At 51.8% G+C, this 20,612-nt stretch overlaps 1 protein-coding gene across 4 annotated transcripts in view; it reads left to right on the top strand.

Moving 5' to 3' along the window:
- The first annotated feature begins 414 nt into the window (after positions 1-414).
- The window catches only part of SGSM1 (small G protein signaling modulator 1), a 36,442-nt gene continuing 16,244 nt past the window's right edge, over positions 415-20,612 (top strand). For 3 of the 4 annotated variants that reach the window (XM_027711247.2, XM_027711246.2, XM_027711249.2), the window contains exons 1-10: positions 415-464; positions 550-593; positions 11,469-11,544; positions 15,256-15,418; positions 16,223-16,375; positions 16,929-16,996; positions 17,145-17,290; positions 17,735-17,866; positions 18,425-18,549; positions 20,408-20,475. In XM_027711247.2, coding sequence (XP_027567048.1) covers positions 446-464; positions 550-593; positions 11,469-11,544; positions 15,256-15,418; positions 16,223-16,375; positions 16,929-16,996; positions 17,145-17,290; positions 17,735-17,866; positions 18,425-18,549; positions 20,408-20,475 — 994 coding nt within the window. In that variant the 5' untranslated portion in view covers positions 415-445. Of the gene's footprint in view, positions 465-549; positions 594-6,832; positions 7,404-11,468; positions 11,545-15,255; positions 15,419-16,222; positions 16,376-16,928; positions 16,997-17,144; positions 17,291-17,734; positions 17,867-18,424; positions 18,550-20,407; positions 20,476-20,612 lie in introns of those variants that run through there. The other variant, XM_027711248.2, reaches the window with a different exon arrangement.

The raw sequence follows: 20,612 nt of genomic DNA, 5'->3' as shown, positions 1-20,612 counted from the left end.
CCTGGGGGCGGTGGTGTCCCCTGGGAGCTGGAGGATGGCTGGGACCCCAGTGAGGGGCCGGTCCCGGCTGAGCCGCTGCTGGGCGTGCCGGGGGTGCTGGTGCCCGGCGATGCCGGGGTCAGTGCCTGGTGTCGGGGGTGCTGCGGGTGCCCGGGGATCGGTGCTGGGGCTGCCGGGGGTACTCGGGGTACGGGGGGTGCCACTGCCGGGAGTCCAGGGGGTGACGGGGGTCCCGGTGCCGGGGGTGCCCAGGAGTGCCGGGGCTCGGGGCTCGAGGCTCGGTGTCGGCTGTGCCGGGGGTGCCGGTGCCGGTGGCCGGTGCTCGGTTCCCGGTGCCGGGCGCGGATTGGCGGCGGCGGCGGCCCCTCCCCGGCGGGGCGGGCGGTCGGGCGGCCCGTCCCGGTGTGCCCGGCAGTCTGCGGGCGCTGCGGAGCCGAGCAGGGCCATGGCGGCGGCCCCGGCGGGTGAGGATGGGAACGGGGGGACCGGGGATGGGGCCGGCGGGGTCGGGCGGCACTAACGGGCCTCTCTCTCCTCTTCTCCCCGCAGAGGCGGAGACCCGGCAGCGGCTGCTGCGCACCGTCAAGAAGGAGGTGGGTGCGGGACCCCCGGGAGCAGCCCCCGACCCCCGGCCCGGTGCCCCGCGGGGACCTTCCCGGGGGGAGCCCCGGACCCGCCCGCCCGCGGCATCCCGGGCTCCCGCTGCTGCTGCCGCGGGTTAAACAGCCCCCCCCCAAAAAAAAAAACAACCAAAAAAAACCAGCCCCGACTGGGGCCGAGAGCCCACCCCGGGGCCATCAGCCCACCCGGGCGCGGCTGCGGGTCTCGGCGGGCGGAGGAGCATCCCTGCAGCGCCAGTGCCCGGCATCCCAGCGCCCCGCATCCTGGGAAAATCGCCTCTGCCTGGGCGCAGAGCACACCACAACTTGGGATTTTCCGCAGGGAAAAAGGGGCGAGTCCCGGTGCTGCATCCTTCCCTTGGGAGCGGAGATGGGACGAGCCCTCCCGGCAGCGCGGTGCTCCTTGGCAGGGCGGGGGGCGGCGGGTGCTGGGGACCCTGGCTGGGAAAAAGGGGGGTGGACACATATGTGTCCAGTGCAGGGTGATGGCATTTCTCATCTCGCTCTGCTCCCTCTTCTCAGGCATCTTTAACTCTATTAGTTTAGACCGTGTTTTATGCTGGGCTGCCTCGAGCTCCTCCGCCAGCGCAGAGCTCCGTGTTTATCGCCTGTGGCGTTACACCGAGAGCCCACAGTACATCGAGGAGCCGAGTCCTGCCCTGTGCTGGAGCGTTGGGTCACCGGGAGCGGTTGTCACCTCCTGCCCGTGGTCCGTCCCTGCAGGTCATCCCCCCAGAACATTGGAGAGGGGATGAGTTTTGTTTCTGGTTTTATGAGCATATCGATATGTACCTTAGGGGCTCCGGGAAGTGGAAGACACTGCTCGGGGTCATGTGAACCAGACCTGTGGGTGGTGGGTCTGGGGAGGGTGACAGTGCTGTTCATCCGGACCATTTCCCACCTTTAATCCTCTGCCGGGTGTGGTGCTAAGGAATACTACCGGTTGCCTGGGCAACTGCTATTAAACCAGGAAAAGGGTATGACATTTATTTAGCGTGGTGGATGGAGCTGCCATCTCATTATTACTGTCTGTGGCTGCTCCTGAGCGCAGAGACACGACGGCCTGAGCGTCGGCTGCCTCTGGGGGTGGGAGGTGAGGGCTGTGCTCCCAGCTGGGAGCTTCTACCAGAGCCCACTGTGCCTCTGTGGGCTCTCACTGCCCGTGAGCATCTCCTGTGCTGGCCTTCAATGCCTGGCTTCACTCCCTCCCAGGGCTGTGTGCTGGGAGAAGGTGCAGCTTGTGCCTCAGGGAGCAGAGCTGGGCTTGTGACATATCCTTCCCACTGGCATTTGGGGAGGTAAACGTGGGTTTGGTGAATGTTAGTAAAGCCTGAAGGAGGGAGGGGTGCGTGGGGAAAGCCTTTCTGCCCTGGTGCTGTGGTGGGGGTGTTTGACACACTCTGGGATCTCTCCAGCAGCCCGTTAGTGCTGATGGAGAGCACGGACTTTTTCCTTGCGGTCCCATCACTCTGGACTCCACCTTGGGATGTTGGTGGGGATGTGGGTTCTCTGCCTACACAGGTTGCCTACATGGTTGCCCTTCCTTTGCGGTTTCTGCCTGCCTGGTGCCCACAGCCACACAGGTGGGGGAATTCCACGGGGAACCCACACTCTGTGCTCTCCACCTGGGCTTTGTTCTGGTAGGAATTAAAAAACCTGGGGAAACATGATCCTGTAGATTATGTAATTAATTATTTAGCAGCATTCCTGAAACTGGGAGCAGGTGGGACATTCTTGTGTCTGTTGCTCCCTACTCATTAGGCCTGTTTTGCTCATGCTTTTGGTTTTTCTTCCTCTCCTAAACTGACCCCAGGTTAAGTCAGGAGCTTGTGCAGACTCCAGGGAGCAGTAGAAAGGGCCAACTGCAGAAACCTCCTGTTTTGGTTTTTTTTTCCCACTCCCAGAATTTTTACCTTCCACAAACCTGTGTATTGTCATGTCACTAGACCATGTCTGGTTTTGCTTCAGCCATGGCTCTGTGTGAGCTGCTGGGGCCCTCAGTACAGGTGAACTCTGCTGAGACAGGGGACAGCCAGGGATCATCCTTGGGGAGCTGTGCCACATCTGCCATCCCAGTGCCATAACTGAGTGAGTAAAACACTGGGAAGGCAAGGTCTGATCCGAGCAGGGAGATCAACAGTAAACTGACATTACCCAGAGCACTGTGTGAGCCAGCAGCCCTCGCTATTGGGCTGTTGCCATGGTTAATGCATTTTATTTTGAAGCAGTCCTGCGCTGCAGTGGTTGTACATGTTGAGATGAGTTGTGTTATCTGTCACCGTCTCCTTCCTCTCCCCCTCCCCATATGGTCACAATAAATCAAACTAAGCCCAGAAGCTGCAGAATTGACTATTTGTCAGCAGGCTGCAAGGGAGGGAGAGAAGTCTGACTTTGTAAGGAATCCTGTTTCCTGTTGTGCAGGATAAGAAGCATAACCAATATTCTCTGATTTATTTTTTTTTTTTTAGAGCTTTTATCAAGTGGAATGAGGCTTCTTTACAAATCCAGAGCCTGAAATACCCAGGCTTGAAGGAGTGTGGGTTTTTGACTACAAATATTCTCCTTGAGCCTGTGCTCCTCCCCTTCTTTTACAAGTTTCGTTTTTAAAAGAGGAGGTCTATTTTTAACCACCTCCAGGTAATTGCATTGCACAGAGGGGTGGGTGGGGAAGCAGGTGTTACCAGTGCAATACACCTGTGCTGTGTGTGCCTGGAAAACGAGTTGAGTGAAAAGCTGAATGGAATATGAAAGTAAACAGTCATCTTGGTTATTCTTCTGCAAAAACTTAGTTTATATTTAACTTGCCACTCAGCAAGCAGCTTTAGTTCTTTACTTGTCAGTAACCGCTGAGCTTGGATTGAACATTTTGCTGCCTGTTCTTAGAATTCTTTTAAAAATTTGGTTTGACCACAGCCTGCTTGTCTTCTATCAGATATATTGTTTGTTTTTAATAGTTTGAATGGTTGTCACTGTGTAGCTGTTGACTAATTCCTTCATCGTGTGTCATGGGGACAACAGTGAGTCTCTTCCTCCCACCCTTTAAACGAAGCCCCCACTTTGCAGCCACGTTGTCTGGTTTGTGGCTAAATAACACAAATCACTGGTAAGAGCAATATTTTTGCATCATGGGTTTGTTTTTCTATGTGCCCGTGGTTCCAAAATATCAGATTGCGGGCATCAGTGCCAGCTATTTCCTTCTGGATTGGTAGAAAATTGTAAATTAATTTAATGTTACTAGGATTTGAAAAATTAATGTTGAGAGCTTTAAATGCTCTCAAAGCCAGTTCATAAAAAAAAAAAAAGAAAAAGGCTTTTGTGTGGCTGTCAAAAGTGCTCAGGCAAGATGAAGATGAGGATGAAATGAGGATGATGAGCTGCAGGTTGGTAATGAAAGCTGCTGTTTGCAGAAGGACCTTCTGATGTCTCTTAAGCACCCAGGGCAGCCCTTTTCAGCTGTTCCTCTACTAGGAGTAAACAGATATCCTTTATGCAGCATTTCTGGATTGCCTGCATCGATCTGCTCTGAAGAGCATCACTGATCACTGGGGACCATTTCCTCTCCTTTTAAAGATAAAAGCAAAGGGGTGCACGAGTGCTCTCATGCTCCAGAAACCCCTGGCTAGATCCTTCATCCCCAGAGCAGGTTTTGTGCTGCTTTTCCCCTTCTTCACATCTCCCTTCAGTCCATGTGCCTCAGTCCTCCTTCCTCCCCACCCAACCTCCCCTCTCTGCTGCCAAAATATCATCCCCTTCCCTCCTGATGTCCTGGCCGTTGCCATGGAAATACCTGGGTTTGCACAGATTCAGGACTTCAGAGCAATTTGGAGCTGAAAGTTGCACTTGATTTTGGTGCAAATAGTGTCAGTCTTTGCTATGTTTAATTGAATCCAAAAAGCTTGTCAGGGTGACATCATCTGGGAAAACAGGAGCCTTGGGATGAGAGCAGAACAGGGCAAAGCTTCGAGGTCAGGTGCTGGAAACACAGAAATGACTAAAGTTTTCCTTAAATGTTTCCTTAAATGTCTGTATTGAGCATTTACAACAACCAGTGCCAGCAGTGCCAACAGATGGCTTGGAAATGTGTGTTTGACAAGCACAACAGGAATAGAACCAGCTATAACGTGATCTTAGTGAGCTTAAATTAGTGTTGTAAGCACAGATTTTTGGCCAAAAGTTGATGCCCTATGAAGAAAGTCTGGTGCAAAGCACTATCAGGAAATACACATCTCTGGGATCATTCCTGTGTCCCCCAGGGTGCATTCTTATCTTATGGATCCTTCCATTAATATTTTTTAAATTTACTTTCCAGCCAACTGCCCAGATATTCAGGGTTCTTCTCCCCCTTCCCCTCCAAGGAGCCTCATCCCGCTCCCCAGCCGTGAGCACACGTTGTGCCTGGGGAAGGTCTGGCCTGGAAATCCCACGTGTGAGGATCCCTCAGCTGCAGAAAGTGCCATGTTTTATTCAGCAAGCAGCGATAAATAATTAAATAAGACTTTTAGAAAAGCCAAAGGTCTCCGTGGGTAGGACTGTGATCGATGTTTCTGTGGCAGCAAGAACAGGGAGCTGCCAAATGGCTTTAAAGGCAAGTGCCTGGTGCCCTCAGAGCTGTCCCCAAGCTGTCCCCCCGTGCTGGGGGGACATCAGAATGTCTGGTGGGAGCCCTTAGATCTCTGGGTATAAATAGTGCATGTGCTCTGCAGCTGGGGGTGTTTTAACTGATCAGAGCCCAATTAATTTGGTTTATTTAGTGGTCAGCCAGTAAAGTCTTGGAGAAGTGGCAGAGTGTGGCTGCAACTCGTGATGGTGCTGAGCAGTGTGTCTGGCACCTGCCTTTGGATGATCAGGGTGTTTGTTGCTGGATAGATAAGAAACATGGTAACGCATCAGAAACATGGAATCTTTCAACACTGTTTGACAATGTGAATTTTATAAACAAGTCTTCTAAAAAAAGATATTGTAGCAACAAGACAGGCAACAGGCAGATGTTTCATTTTCAAAGGAGAAGATAAATCTGACTGATGACAGGTTTTGGTCTGAGAAGTTCTGCTTTAGCTGAAAAGGTGGCTTTTAGCTCCAGCATGGGTGGTGAGATCCAGTGTCTTGGGATTTCCATCCACCATTCCCAGCACACAGAGACTTCTGTGGGCACTGGGGTGGCCAGTCCAGAAGGACTTGGGGTCTGGGGTAATGTCTTTGTGTCCTGGAGCTGAGCAGAGATTCTGCCCTTGCTGTGCCTTGGACACTGAACCACCTTTGGCACATCCAACCAAACCAGGCTTGTGTTCCTGCTGGGAGGTGTTCACCTGTGCTGCAGGGGAATTGTGTTTGTCATGTACAGCCATGCCTGGGGTTGTCTTAATATGGCATCTAAGTGATCCTTCAGCATTTTAAAACACCTGAGAAGTGGCAATGCTGCAGTGCTACAGGGACACACTTTGTGCAGAGTAGGGAGCTGCTTCCTGTGGAGCTTAACCAGAGCCTGTTCCTGGAAAGGGACCTTGGTTCAGAGAAGCAATTACAGAAATGCTCAGATTACAGCAAGGGCTGCCCACGTGGACTTGTTGCACCAAAACTGACGTGGAAAATGGGATTTTAAGTGTGAGAATTAACTTCCAAACACATAATTAAAGCAGCACTTACACTGTGATGAGAACGAGAAAACTCCAGCTCAGAAAAGAATTTGAAAAGCAAATGTATGAAAGCAAACCAAGTTTAAAGCCTGAATCATCCATGGGTTGGGGTTTTTTTGTTGTTGTGGGGGTTTTTTATTTGCTTGGGGGTTTTTTTTGTCTGTTTGATGGCTTTTGTTTGAGGGCCTGTCGGTTGAATCTGAGGTGGATTGAAGAGGAATATTGAGCCTGGCAGTGCTGGCTTAATGGGCTTGATGATACTGGAGGTCTTTTCCAACCTAAACAATCCCATGATTCTATGATTCTGAGGGGATACAGCCAGTGCAGCTTCCTGGCTCTGGTCTTGCATCCTCTCATCCCACCCAAGTCCTTGACACCCCATGCAGAGGTGGCTGTTCAGAGGGAGCAGAAAACATCTTCATCTCCGCTCTGTTTTCAGAAAACATCTTCATCTCTGCTCTGTTTTCAGAAAACATCTTCATCTCCGCTCTGTTTTTTACTGTAAATCCTTTGTTTTCAGGGTGTGAGTTACGTGGACATTCAGCAGAAGGTCTTACCATGTTTGCCCAAAACAGATTGACAGCAGTTCCTAAAAACACACTTCTCTGAAGATGAACTCAATCACTGGAACATTTATTTTACTGTAGCTTTCACTTACATGAAGGGAAGTCCCACTCTGAGGGCTGAAATCAGACCTGGATCTGCTCTCCCATTGCTTTTGCTGCAATGTCTGGATGCTTTGCCACGTTTTTTTGCTCTGCCAGACATTTTTTGGTGCTGGATCTGGTGACCAGACCTGTGCCTGGGAGTGTCACCGTGGCTGTACCTTAGAGCTTGCTGTTCTCAGCCTTTGGCAACGTGACCGAGCTTCACCTTGGAGCAGGACTGGGAAAAGGATCACACTGGGAACTCTGTTTGCATCTGGCTTGCTGTAAACAATTTCACAGAGTTATGAGCATGGCCAAATATAGGGGAGGTGCTGTGCTCCCATAGAAATGACTTGATAACCAGCAAAAGGCTTTGCAAGAGGCATGGCAGGAAAGCAGTGACTGCAAACATCCCTGAATAAAAGGATGGCAGGAAAATAGTGACTGCAAACATCCCTGAATAATCTATACAGTACAGGTTGTATGGGAAAAAATCCAGCCAGGTAAAACAGTTGTGAGTCAATATTGCCTTAGACTAATTAAACCCGGAGTTCTTGGCTTGCTCCTGGTCCCTGCACCTCGGTGGTGGTTGTAGCTGTGGTAATATTTGGCTTGTTCCAGCAGTATAAATGACAGCAGGGCTGGGTGACAGGAAAACTGGACTTGGATGGAGTGTATCCCTGGGAATTTCATAGCAGAGAGGTCTAAGCCTTCATCCCTCACTGGGGTCTGGGGTTGATGGATAGGTGAGGGTTTGGTTTCCTTTTTAAGGGTGAAAAAAGCAGTCAGTGAAATTAAATTCTAATAGCAGAGTTTGGGCTGGGATGGAGCTGCCCAGGGTGAGGGGAACCACAGGAGGGGCTGAGGGATCAGAAGCCTCCCTGGAGGAATGGGGTGCAAGCTCAAATCCCTGGTCTGAAGGAGGCGCACCAGGATTTCTGGTGCCCCTAAGGAATGCCATAACCTGAGCTCCACTCAGTGCCTGTGGTTCTTGGATCTGGCTTTGGAAATGGAACACAGAGGAGAAAAAGTGGTTTTCATTGTAGTTCAAACGTTCATGTAAAGCACAGCAGGATCAGCTCTCCCGTTCAGGAGTCAGTGATTCAGACTGTAGTGGTTCAGGTAGTGTTGAGACTGGCCTGTCTTTGCTTGTGGCTTTGGATTATAAATTATTAATTAATGCTGTTGAGTTTGTGTGGACACCCTGTTGTGGGGTGGCCCTGTCACCCTGCTCTGTTGTCTTGTCCTGTGCTCACAGCTGGAGCCAGGAGGATTGTTTGTACTGTTGTGGAATACTTGATGAGATTCCTCTCTAGTTTACCTACAGCTAAATTATTAGTTGCTGTTTTAATTTCCTTTCTCATAAAAGAAGAGCAAACATCTCATTTCCTTAGGCTGGCATGAGATCCAGAGTGGGCAGCTTCATCTGCTGGGATTGTTCTGGCTACAATCGGAGAATTAGCATTAAAATGCTGGAATGCAGCACATTTAGAGGCTGTTCAAGTCTTCTCTGTGGAGGGAGCCAAGTGTGGCTGAGCTGTTCCCCATCCCCTCAGTGTCACAAACTCCTGGTGGATCTGGGAGCACGTGGCAGATGGGATCCGTGGTGTTTGTGATCCCAGCTGGCTGTGGAAGGGTTGGGGTCCAGGTGGGAGAATCCTTTGGGACCTGCAGACAACAGCATAGGAGGGGATCTGTCAGAGGTTTTTTGGTTCTCTGGCTTAGAGCTGTCCTTCAGACATGTCTGTGTATGGGCAAATGTAAGATTTCTTTCTTAGTATGTAGAGAAAGTTAGAATCTCTTGATTCTACGCCCTGGAAGTGTTGATTCTGTTCCCTGGAAGTGTTCAAGGCCAAGTTGGATGGGGTTAGGAGCAACCTGGTGTAGTGGAAGGTGTCCCTGTCCATGGCAGGGAGTGGGAATGGATGAACTTTAAGGTCCCTTCCAACTCAAACCATTCCATGATTCCATAATATCCCTTGTTTTCTGTTGCAAGTCCCTGTCTGCCTGTCTGGCCTCTACCTGCTGTGACTGGTATTTGTGTTTGTCACATGCCAGGTGAGTGCCCTTGTTGCAGTGCCCTTTCCACTTCTAGTCCTGCAGATTTATTTTTAGTGTGATAACCTCAGTCAACACAGTGCATTTTTTTTACTTTTAATGAGTAATTTTCCACTAAACTGTGTCTCTTGAAAGGTTTTTTGTTTGTGCCTCGAGCGTGCAGGTGGTTGGAGCTGGAGTCCTGCTGTCCTGGCTGCTCCACAGGCCCTGGACAGGCAGATGGTCACTGCCCTGGGGAAGGCCCTGGGCCGGTGTCACTGCGGGTGTTGTGTCAATATATTCAAATTTTGAACAGATATTTGAATATACTGCTTTTTGGAATATTTCCTAATTTAATCTGAAGCTGGTAAAGATATAACTCTGTGCATTGGTTCTCAAGTGTATTTTGGGGGGGGGGGTTAAAATGCTGATATTACCAGTGTCTCCATGAGGGTAAATTTACTATCTGTGCATTGTTGTTTTCTGGTGGATCAGTTGGATGTGGGAGAGGGAAGTGCCGTGTCCTGCTGACAGAGGAGGCTCAGCCTGGCTGGGTGAGGTCCATGAGCCATCTGGACAAGGAGAGCTCAGCCAGCTGGGAGAGCCAAATTTTGGGGAATCCCTGAGGGCCCCAAGACGTGCCTTGTCAGACCTCCCTTCCAGGGCTGCCCCAAGGGGGTGGTTGGTGATGGGTCCTGAGTTGGTTGAGGTTTCAGAAGGGGGGACTGGCATGTCTTTGAGGGACACGTGTAATGTCAGGTGGGGGAAAAGGAGCAACTCTGGTGTTCACCTGGGCACTGGTGCTGGTGCTTCCCATCCCTAATCCACCACTGCTACCGAGGTCGAGGGATATGTGGGAGAAAGGGATCCTTTCCTCTTGCTGGGACTTTGCTCTGTCCCTGTTTCTCTTTTGCAGTGTTCCTTCTGTTGAAGTTTAGAACTAAATGCTGGAGCTGGGAAGCTGAGTGAGGAATGCAGCTGCCCCTTCCCTGGTGCTCAGCATGGGGCACTGGGATGAGGGGAAAACTGTACGTGGGGCGTGAGGAAGGAGCACCAGGAGGTGCCCTGATCAGGGATAGCTGCAGTTTTGAGACACAGTAAAGCTTTTTAGGGTCCTTGGAAGCAGAGTTTGCTGCCCTGGGATGTTCCTGCAGCTGGAGTCACTGCTCTGAGCGCAGTCGGGTTGTGGGAGCTGCAGGAGCTGGATCATGCTCTGCCAAGGGGGATTTCCCAGTGCTCTGAGCCATCTCCAGTCCTGAGGTCCACATCTCAGTGACATTCCTTGCTGTGACTTCCTGACTCACTGTCAGCTCATCTGAGCTGCTGGGATCCATGGAAGTCTCAGTGCTCACGATCGGGTTCCATTAGTCACCCGGTAGGGAGCAGGGTTGGGAGCTCACCTGATGGCTCTGACGCACAGAGGAGCTTTGGCTTCAGAGAGGACTCTTTCTTTAATCCATACCCGTAAAGGATTTCCTTTATTGAGCTGTTAGCTGTGCAAAATTGACCTTGATTATATCTTGCAAAGGAGTTTAATTCCCCAAATGATGCTATTAAAGGTCTCTCATACACCCAAGGTTTGCTTGGCCAAGTCCTGACCTGCTGGTTTTCCCTCCTCCCTGTGCCTTCAGAGGGAACACCTTGCTAAGCAGAGCTTCCCTTGTGCCCACAGCACTGGGAACCCTCTCCCCTGTGGTTTCTGAAACCAAGGAGTGAAAAGCAAGATGTTGTAGAGGCACTGGAAGAGGAGATCTGGGCATGCTGGCAGCTCTATGTTAAACAGGAAAACTGGTTGGGAACTGAACATTTAAGGAGAAAAGATTCAGCTGGACTTTTGCTGATTTCAGCTGGATTAGGGAGGGTGCAGCTGGGGATGGAAGTCACCACCTCTGCACTCTGCTTACCTGGCAGATCTGACCTCCTATCTTCTCTCTGCAAAAATTACCCTCCTAATTTATGTGGGTTCCTATTTATTTTCATCCCCTAATCGTGCCCCTGATGTGCACTAGTGCCAGTTTCCTTTTGATCAGCTGCACTGCAGTGAGAGTCAGTGAGGGCAGAGCTGCTGGTGTTGCCCTGCAAATGGCATTCCTGGGCACAGCTGGTGCCAGGTGACCCCTGAATTAGGCATTGATGGATAGTTACAGTCATTTGGGACAGCTGTGTCACATGAAATTTGTCACATAAAAGGAAGGAACAGAACAATACTGTAAGAGCATTAAATATGAGATCTGCTTACCCTTTATTAGAAGACTTTTATCTAAATGATGCTCAATTCCTGCAGTTAATTCTCTGCTCATCGTTTTCCTACTTTGAAGTTTCTCAGTTTTCCCTTTTTTTTATACCTGACTTTTTGAAACAGCTGGTGATGCTCAGTAGGCAGAGCTGCACTGATCCTCCATGAGAGCCCCTGTACCACTGGAAAAATCAGGGAGCAGGGGAGGTTTCTGAGTGCCCACCCCACCACAGGTCTCCTCGTGCTGGTCCATGGCTGAAATTCCATGTTTTCTCCATCTGCCTCTGTGCCACAGGTGAAGCAGATCATGGAGGAGGCAGTGACGAGGAAGTTTGTGCACGAGGACAGCAGCCACATCATCTCCTTCTGCGGTGAGTCCCCGACAGCAGGATGCTGACCTGGGCTGGGGCTGGAGCACCCTCTTGGTGCTGGGCTTTCCCTGCTGTGCCATGTGCCATTCCTGGGAACATGCTCCAGCTCCAGAGCACTGGGCTGGGGAGGGGATTGGTGCCAGTGGGTGAGTTGTTCTGGCAGCAGTCAGAGTCCCTGAGGCCTTTGCCCTGTGCCTAAAATATATTGAGATGTGTCAAAGAAGGATGGATGCTGGCAGTGTGTGCAGCCACTTAGGAAGTACTAGAAATAATATTTTATTTTTAAATTTCCTTGAGAATTGATTCAACTGAAAGTCTGTCAAGTCCAAATATTTCTTTGCTATGATGGAATAGGAATTTATGGAAAGGAGTCTGCAGTCTGCCAGAGTGCAGGAGCAGAGAGGCCAGAGGCTGAGAGAGAGATGGAGTCTGTAGAAGATCTGCTCTGATACTGGGCTGGTTTGGGGCTTGTTTTCTGGCAGCTGTGTTTTTACTAGCCTGCTTTCTTACCTATTTTTCTCCTACTGGTATAAAAATTTTGTAAATGTGGAAGTGTTTCAGAATGGATCCATAAAAACCTTGGCAAGGAGGTTTCTAAAAGTCTCCCTGAAGGGCTGTTGGGTTTGGGCTCTGAGATGTGCTGGAGGCCTGTGAGCAAAAACTGGGGAGCTGGAGAGGAGGAGTATTTGTACCTCAAAGGTAGTGGGGAGCAGGACAGAGCAGCCTTGTTCCAGGTGGAATGTGTCACAGGTTTGATCATCGGAGAGACTTTACGATCAGGATGTCAAAATGAGGTTGTTTCTATTCTTTTTTGGCCCTCCTGTGCCACTCTGTCAACCACTCAAAGTGGAGAATGTGTGACTGGGACAGTCAGTGCCCAGGAAAAGCAGCTTCAGGTGTCCAGTCTGCCACATGCCAGCATTTGTAGAAGTGGGGGGGACCTGGCTGGTAGACTGGGGGTGTCTGATGAATTTCAAACTAATTTGAAACTAATTAGCATACTGTGAGCGGGGCAAGTACTTCAGGCTGTTGGGTGAGTGAGGCTGGCGCATGGAACAGGAGCTCTACTCTGACACCATGAGCCCTGGATTTCTGGGAAGTGGGAGAGGCTGTGCCTGTTTGGAGCCTGTCTGGTGGCTGTGCCCGTCTCCCAGCAGGGCTGTTGGCTGAGGTACAGCCACTGTGCCCACGTGCTGGGGCTGAGGGGCTGCTGCTGAGCAGGGGCTGCGGGCAGCGAGTGCAGGGAGCCTCACTCCTCCCTGTACAAAGAGCTGAAGGGCAGCTTGTTAATTTGGAGGCTGGGAAGAAAATGCCAGACGTGATGAGAAGCAGCTTTTGAAGAGGTTGCTCCAAGAAGGCTCGTGCAGCACTGTCACCACTGAACAGGATTGGAGCACCCACAGACTAAAAAGAATGAGAAGGGGGTGCTGAGGTCTCCTTTTTTGCCTTGGAGAGCAGAGGGGCTTCTGCCTTTTCCTAGAATCAATGAATGGTTTGGGTTGGAAGGGACATTAAAGCTCATCCCATTCCACCCCCTGCCATGGGCAGGGACACCTTCCACTAGCCCAGGTTGTTCCAAGCCCTGTCCTGCCTGGCCTTGGACACTTCCAGGGATGGGGCAGCCACAGCTTCTCTGGGCAACCTGTGCCAGGGCCTCACCACCCTCACAGGGAGGAATTTCTTCCTAATATCTAACCTAAATTTCCTCTTTCAGTTTGAACATATTGTGCCTTGTCCTGTCACTCCAGTTCCTGATGCACAGTCCCTCTCCATCTCCCTTGTACCCCCTTCAGATCCTGGAAGGTGCTGTGAGGTCTCCACACAATCTTTTCTTCTTCAGACTGAACAGCCCCAGCTCTCCCAGCCTGACTCCACAGGGGAGGTGCTCCAGTCCCCTTCTCAACTTTGTGTCTCTCCTCTGGATTTGCTCCAACAGCCTTTCTCCTTTCCTGTGGAGCCCCCACATCAAAGACAGGAACCCGTTCCCAGCCCTTTGTGCGGCATCGAAAGAGCAGAGCAGACTCCCAGGTGTGACTCATTCCCTGCTGTTCTGTGCAGCACGAGGGGGTTATTTATAGGTTCCTGCGACATGGAGCTGAGGCATCCAGGCACGAAGGGCTCGTTGGTCCCTTTTGGCTTCTTAATGCTGTCCTTTCCTGGCTGCTGGTGTCTCCTCTCCTGCTCTGGCTGCAGTTCCTCTCTCATTTGAATGGTACGTGCACCTTCCTCGGTGTTGTGGCTCTCCAGGAGCCTGGTGAGCTTATAAATAACCTCTTTCCCTGCCAAGCAGAGCGTGCTGCAAGCCTGGCTCTGGCTGCCAGAGCTGCCCTTTTCCCTGGAGAGGGCTGCCTTCCTCACGGAGCCCTCCCCGCCCTCTGCATGGCCAGTGTACTGCAAATCCCTTCAGTGGAACCAGTGGTGTGGCAGGAAAGGGCAGCAGCCCCCGGCCACCCCATTCTTCTGCGAGGGGGGGTTTGGAGCAGACAAACACGAGTTGGCATCTGTCAGTCCAGGCTGCCCAGGCTGATGGAGAACTGGGAGCAGGGCTGGGGGCTGGTGTTAGCCGAGGGTTTGGTGTCCACATCAATGCTGAGTCTGCTCAGCCAGAGGGGTTTGAATCACACCAGTGCTCTGGGGAACTCAGAAATACCTTTAGATGTCTTTTGCCAGGAATCAAAGCTCCCACTTTACCTGGGCGTAGCTGCACAAAGCTTCTGCATCACATGGCTCTGCTGCAGGTTTTATCCTGAGGGATGGGGAGAATCTCTTCGCAGTGTGTTTGGTGGTGACAGAAGTTATGGACTGAGCTCAAAAACTCGTGTTTTTAGGTTTAAAAAACCTACCATTATCTCTGGATTTAGCATGGACAAGGTGCTCTTAGGGTGTGTGCTCCAGCCTCAGAGCCCCTGGGAGAGCACAGGGAGAGTTGTGGGTCCGTGTGATTTTCCAGTGCTTTGATCAGACTGTTTAATCAGTCTGTGTTTGGCACTAGACATCCATCCAGAGTCCTCCCAAGGGGTTTGGGAAGCAGGTTGCCAGTGGAGTCTGTGCGTGTACATGTATTTCTGTGGAGTCATTGCAAGCTGCTGGTGCTGCCTGGAGTTTATCCCCAGGTTCTCTATTCCTTTCTGTTTTTCAGGAAAAATGTTTACGTGAACACTGAGATTTTTGGGAAAAAAATTGCCCCATTTCCTGTGCTGCTTTAGAAATTCTCAGTGTGCCTGAACTTTCTCCTTGCTTGGACCATCCCAGCACAGGGAATGAAATAGTCTGGTTCCAGCCATGCCCTCAGACTGGACTGAAGGGAAAACTTCAGGGAGTTGTTTGGTTTCTCCACAATCCACAAGAAACCCGAGAGGAAAGTGTCAGTGTGTGCACAGCATAGCAATTACCTGATGAGGTGTGTTTTCCTGAAGGCCAGGAGGGAATGTCTCTGCTTTCAAATATATTGTCGGAGAAGCTTTAGGAGGTTGTGGCTGTCCCATCCCTGGAAGTGTTCAAGTCCAGGTTGGATGGGGCTTGGTGCAGCCTGGACTAGTGGGAGGTGTCCTGATGCAAAGTCCCTCTCTGACTTTCTTGAAGCCCCTTCAGATCCTGGAAGGTGCTGTGAGGTCTCCACACAACTTTCTCTTCTCTGGGCTGAACAGCCCTAGCTCTCCCAGCCTGCGTCCATGGGGAAGGTGCTCTAGTGAGGTCTGTGCTCTGTTGCAGCTGCCGTGGAATCCTGTGTCCTGCACGGCCTGAAGCGGAGGGCAGCCGGATTCCTGCGCAGCAACAAGATCGCAGCGCTGTTCATGAAGGTGGGGAAGAGCTTCCCCCTGGCAGAGGAGCTCTGCAAGAAGGTGCAAGACCTGGAGCAGCTCATTGAGAACGCGTAAGGCACTGGCATTGCTGTCAGTCCTCTGGTCACTTGTGTTTCGGGATGAGGGTGTAGTTTGGGTATGGTTGGGGATTGCAAGTCCAGCTTGAGCCTCAGCAAGGGTATTGCTCCTTCAGTGGAGCAGTGTCTTGCCCTGGGATTTTTCTGTCTTGAATGAACTGGTTGCTTTCCTAGGAAACTGAGTTGTGCCTGTGGTTTAAGCAGGGGTGGGCAAGTCCTTATCCCTCCGCCCCTTCTCTTGTGCCTCAGGGACAGCTGAGTGTGTTGCTCCTGAGCTGTCAGGGTTTATGGGCCAGTTCACTAAGTCAACTGGAACCACATTTGCTCTGCCTCAGTGTGCAGGGCTTGAACCTGCAGTAACTCAACTGCTGTTTGAGAGCTGCTCACTCATCCTTGGACAGGAAACAGGGAGATGGATGGAGCAGCTACCTGGGGCAGGAATTTTATGCTGTCCTAAGATAAGCTGCTCTGCCTGTGAACTGCTGTCCTCAGACACATGTGGACACATGTGTGAGCTGGAGGCCTCTGCTGAGGGAGAGGCTCATTTTGGGATGTCTTTACTGTGGGAAACTGATATAGTAAGTCTGGTTCCAAATGCAGGTGTGGCCTTCTGGAGCAGGGGGTGGGATGGATGCAGGGAGCATCTCCAGAGCCCTGTCCCAGGCAGTTCCCTGGGCATCCCCCAGCACCACCAAAACCCTGACCTTGTGCCCCATGAGGTGTGGGAGTGCCCTGGGCTCCTGCAGAGCTCGAGGACGAGCCAGTGATGATGTTGTCTCTTGTCTTGCACCTCTAAAGGCGAAACCAAGTCCAGGGCATCCCAGAGAACGTGCGCAAGGTGCCGAAGCTGCCCAACCTGTCTCCTCAGGCCATCAAACACCTCTGGATCCGCACAGCCCTCTTCGAAAAGGTCTTGGATAAAATCGTGCACTACTTGGTAGAGAACAGCAGGTGAGTGCAGGCACAGACCACCCGTTCACCTGTCCCAGATCACTGCCAGCATCTGTCCCTTTGATGGGACTGGGGGTGTTGCTGTCTGAGTTGTGTCCAAGTGGACCAGAGAAGTCCCTGGATGGGACAGGCCAGTTGTGTCACTCCATGCCCATCATGGGGACTCTGATGGACACCCTGCTGCTGGTGGCCACTGGGCACTCCCTAAAATAAAGATAGGCCACACTTGCCCTGCTGGTGGTTGGGTTGTCAGAGACTGTGCTGTCCTTATCCTCTGGGATCTCTATGCTGAGGTGACCTGTCCTGGGGAAGATCTCCAATCTTGGGCAGGTTTTGTCAGGAGATGGTGATGTTTGCAATGTGCTGCAGGAGGTGTCTGTTCCACAGGGATTTCACAGCTAGAGAAACAGCCTGTTAAGGGCTTCTTGCCCTTTTTCCACCAAGGGGTGATATAGAAAGAGAAGGGCATACCAATGATTTAAAACCACTGTCTATAACTTTACAGTCCCATTTTGCAGCACTCCAGCTTTCTGCCGTCTTTTATTTCTTCTAGTAAGTACTATGAGAAGGAGGCTCTCCTGATGGATCCTGTGGATGGGCCAATTCTTGCATCTTTACTGGGTAACACTTTCCTCTTACCCTGCTTGCTTTCTAACCCTGTCTGTGATCTGGGTGTGAAATGCAGTTGTTTTCTCTGTGGTTCCGGGGGGTGACCGCGGCCATCGGAACACCGATGGTTCCCTTACGTTTGGGCTGTTCCTCTCTGCAGTGGGGCCCTGTGCACTGGAGTACACGAAGATGAAAACCGCTGACCACTTCTGGACAGACCCCTCGGCAGACGAGCTGGTCCAGCGGCACCGGATCCACAGCTCCCACTGCCGGCAGGACTCGCCCACCAAGCGCCCGGCGCTCTGCGTGAGTGTGGGGGGGGGACAGCCCCTCGCTGGGCTCCTCCCAGAGCCACAGCCACGGCTCTGCACTCCCTGCGTTTGAAAAGAGCTTTGGGGCCCTCTGATGAGGGAAGTCTTGGAGCCAGAAGTGCTGAGAGCACGGTCCATGGAGGCTGCCAGGGCACGGGGGCATCGTGGGGGCTGTGCCCCTTGGGAACATCGTGCATGAACGATAAGCAAGGGCAGCTGGAGTCTGCGGTGTTTATTGCAAATAAAGCACACTCCTGGGGCTTTTCTAAGTACAGAAATTATCTTGGCCAGAGCCAGGAATCCTCTTAGAGGACTCTGAGGGAAAGAGTTCTGGTAGTGACTTAAGTGTGTAAGTGAGGAGGAAATGAGCTTCAAGAGGGCTTTTGGAAAGCCAGAGGTGTGTGTGCTCACCTCACATTTGTGGATGGCTGTCTTCCAGATTCAGAAAAGACATTCCAGTGGCAGCATGGATGACCGGCCCTCGCTGTCTGCCAGGGACTATGTGGAGTCACTGCACCAGAATTCCCGTGCCACGCTCCTCTACGGCAAGAACAATGTCCTGGTGCAGCCGGTGAGTTCCTGCTGGGGCATCTGGGCTTGAAAATGTTGCTCTGCCCCTCAACAGCTCATTCTACCCCAAATTGCTCTTCGATGGAGGAAAGCACAGGCTCATTTTTGATCTGGGAAGGCAGGGAATGGACTGTGTTTGTGGAGGTCCTGGTGATATGGATCCTCCCAGTGGAATGGGAGAGCTCTGCTCTGGTCTGAGTAGAAGCAGGCTCCTCTCCCTGCCCACTCTTTACCATAAAACTGCTCCTCCTGTCCTACTTCTTGTAGTCAAATAAATGAAGTGCAAACTGCTTTTAGGTGGAGCTGTTAAGTTTTCCTTGCTGGGCAGCTGCTCTCAGGCCTATCCCAAGCTGGGGAGGTGTCCTGGTGTTCTGCCAGGAGGGTTTTCAGGGCCACAGTGGGTTTCTCACTGTGGGTAAGTGAGTGGGCTCAGGGCAGCAGGCAGGGCTGTGTGAGGGGCCAGAACTGGTTCCAAGGCTCAGCCTCGGGCAGCCTGGGGTGGTGCTTCATGTGCCTGGCATTTTCCAGCTCACTCTGTCCCTGTGTTTCTCCCCTCAAGCGAGATGACATGGAGGCAATCCCAGGATATCTGTCCCTTCACCAGACCGCCGACATCATGGCACTGAAGTGGACCCCGAACCAGCTGATGAATGGCTCTGTGGGGGACCTGGACTATGAGAAGAGGTGACTGGAGCAGAGGGGGTGCAAATGTTCCCCAGGGTCAGAGTTTGGATCTGGTGTCCAAACCAGCAGTGTTTTCCTGGTGAATGCAAAGCAAAACCATCCTCCTCAAGTCTGTAATGGGAAGGGATGGGGAAGGAGGCCTGGGGAGGGTGAAGGGAGGTGGAGTGAGATGCTGAGCTACTGCCCATCTCTGCTGGGAAGTGCTCAGTGAGGGAGCTGGGGCTTGTTCCAACACACACAAAGTGGTTTTCCTTTATTACCCTCGGGGATTTTTCAGGGGAATGCCCTCAGTGGTCTCAGGTTTATCCTGGTTATTGTAATCTGGGAAGATGAGGAGCTCATAATCAGGGAAGAGAATCTGCAGAGAGAGAATGTGAGCAGTTCCCAGAGGATCAGACCTTGGTGACAGTGTGTGCCATTTTCTGGTGATCTTACGTGCAGGTATTCAGAGTCCCTTGGATTTATTGGAGTCCCTGGAGCTTGTTCCTCCAGAGGCCCTGAGGTCTGCTTAGTTTGCTTGGCAGGCTGTGTGACCAGGCCCTTTTCCCTGGCATTGCCTGATGGACTGCTGGTGTTTCCCCGACAGCTGCAATCCTTTCACAGGCTGGATCATGCCAGGTCCCAATTTGCCTTAGAAACAAAATCCCTTCTCAGCAGCTCCAGTAAAGTGGGAGTGTTTAGAACACTTATGCTTTGACCTAGAGATCTTCTTCAGCAGAACTTGGTCTCAGCTTTGTTCATTCTCAATTGTAGTTTTTTTGGGTTTTGTTTACCTCTGTTCTTTTCATCTTCCCTTTCCTATTGGCCCCTGGGCCATTCAGTTGTGCCTGGTACCTTCCCCCTAAAATGCTATTTTCATCTCTACACTCCTTTTCTGAGTTCTTGACTTGGGCATCAGCCTAAGTTCTAAAACTTCCCAGTGTCAAGACGTGACCAAGGAAGACAGGAGGCAGATGGCACAGTAAGTATGACTGTACAGGGAGTGACTCTTGCACCCCTTCTGTCCTTCACTGCATTCACAAGCCATTTTTAATGTTACTTAAGTGCTATTTTTGTGAAGTGGCAGATGACGCTGCTCCGGATCTGGAAGTTTGCTTTGTTGCACAGAAGTAGGATGTGATGAAGTGCTGACACTCTCAGAGAGCAGTGCTGGGCTCTCCACAGGAATGAAACCCTGGAGACATCCCCTTCCCTGGCTTCCTCCTGGCCCTCCCTGCCCCTCTGCCCTGTCTGGTGGCCACCAGCAATCCAGCATGTTCTAGATTTTCTCAGAGCCCTCGAGGTGCCTTTGCTGAGGCAGTTCTTGAACAGAAGCAGCTGAGAGCAAATCTATTGTCAGCTCTGAAAGAAACCCCACCAGTTGTGAGGGTTTATTTCCCCTCCCTGGGGGCAAGAGCTCAGCAGAGCAGCAGCCCAGGCTTGGACAGCACTGCATGTTCCCTTGGGGTTCTAGGGCTGCTCCTGATGGATTCTTGGGGTTCTCCCAGCACTGTAGCAGGGTGGGGAGTCCTTGGGGTGCCCAGAGGGAGTGCTCAGCTCTGCAGGGCTCCATGTCACTCCCTGCAATTGCAAGGATTCATGGGCAGATTGTCTATGTTTGGGAATGGTGTGAGGGTACAGAAACCACCTGGGGCAGGTGGGACTGGACTTGCCCTGGCTGAGCTGAGGTGGCAGGGACAGTTACTGCTTCTGGAGGGATGTTGTCACTCTCCAGGCTGGTGTCACTGCTCTGGGACCTCCTCTTTTCTGTGACTTCCCCTGTCACCAGGGTATCTGGAGGCAGGATCTGGAGCTGATGTGGGCAGAAGCAGAGCCTCTTACATCCCTAAGGCTCATGGCTTCCCTGTCTCTGTTCCAGTGTGTACTGGGACTATGCCATGACCATTCGCCTGGAGGAGATCGTTTATCTGCACTGTCACCAGCAAGGTAAGGCCACAGCAGGGGCTCCTGGAGGCTGTGGCACCCTGACACCCTGATTCCTTACCTCTGGGGAGTGCCCACAGCTTGGATTTGGCTCCAGGACAGATGTCCAGAGCTCTGGGTGGTCACTATGATGTAAATGC

This window comes from Pipra filicauda, unplaced genomic scaffold (assembly GCF_003945595.2).
Source record: "Pipra filicauda isolate LSUMZ 115617 unplaced genomic scaffold, ASM394559v2 scaffold33_size4404698_pilon, whole genome shotgun sequence".
Taxonomy (NCBI): Eukaryota; Metazoa; Chordata; class Aves; order Passeriformes; family Pipridae; genus Pipra; species Pipra filicauda.
The sequence above is the reverse complement of the archived record's forward strand: the minus strand, read 5'-3'. Positions and strand labels throughout refer to the sequence as shown.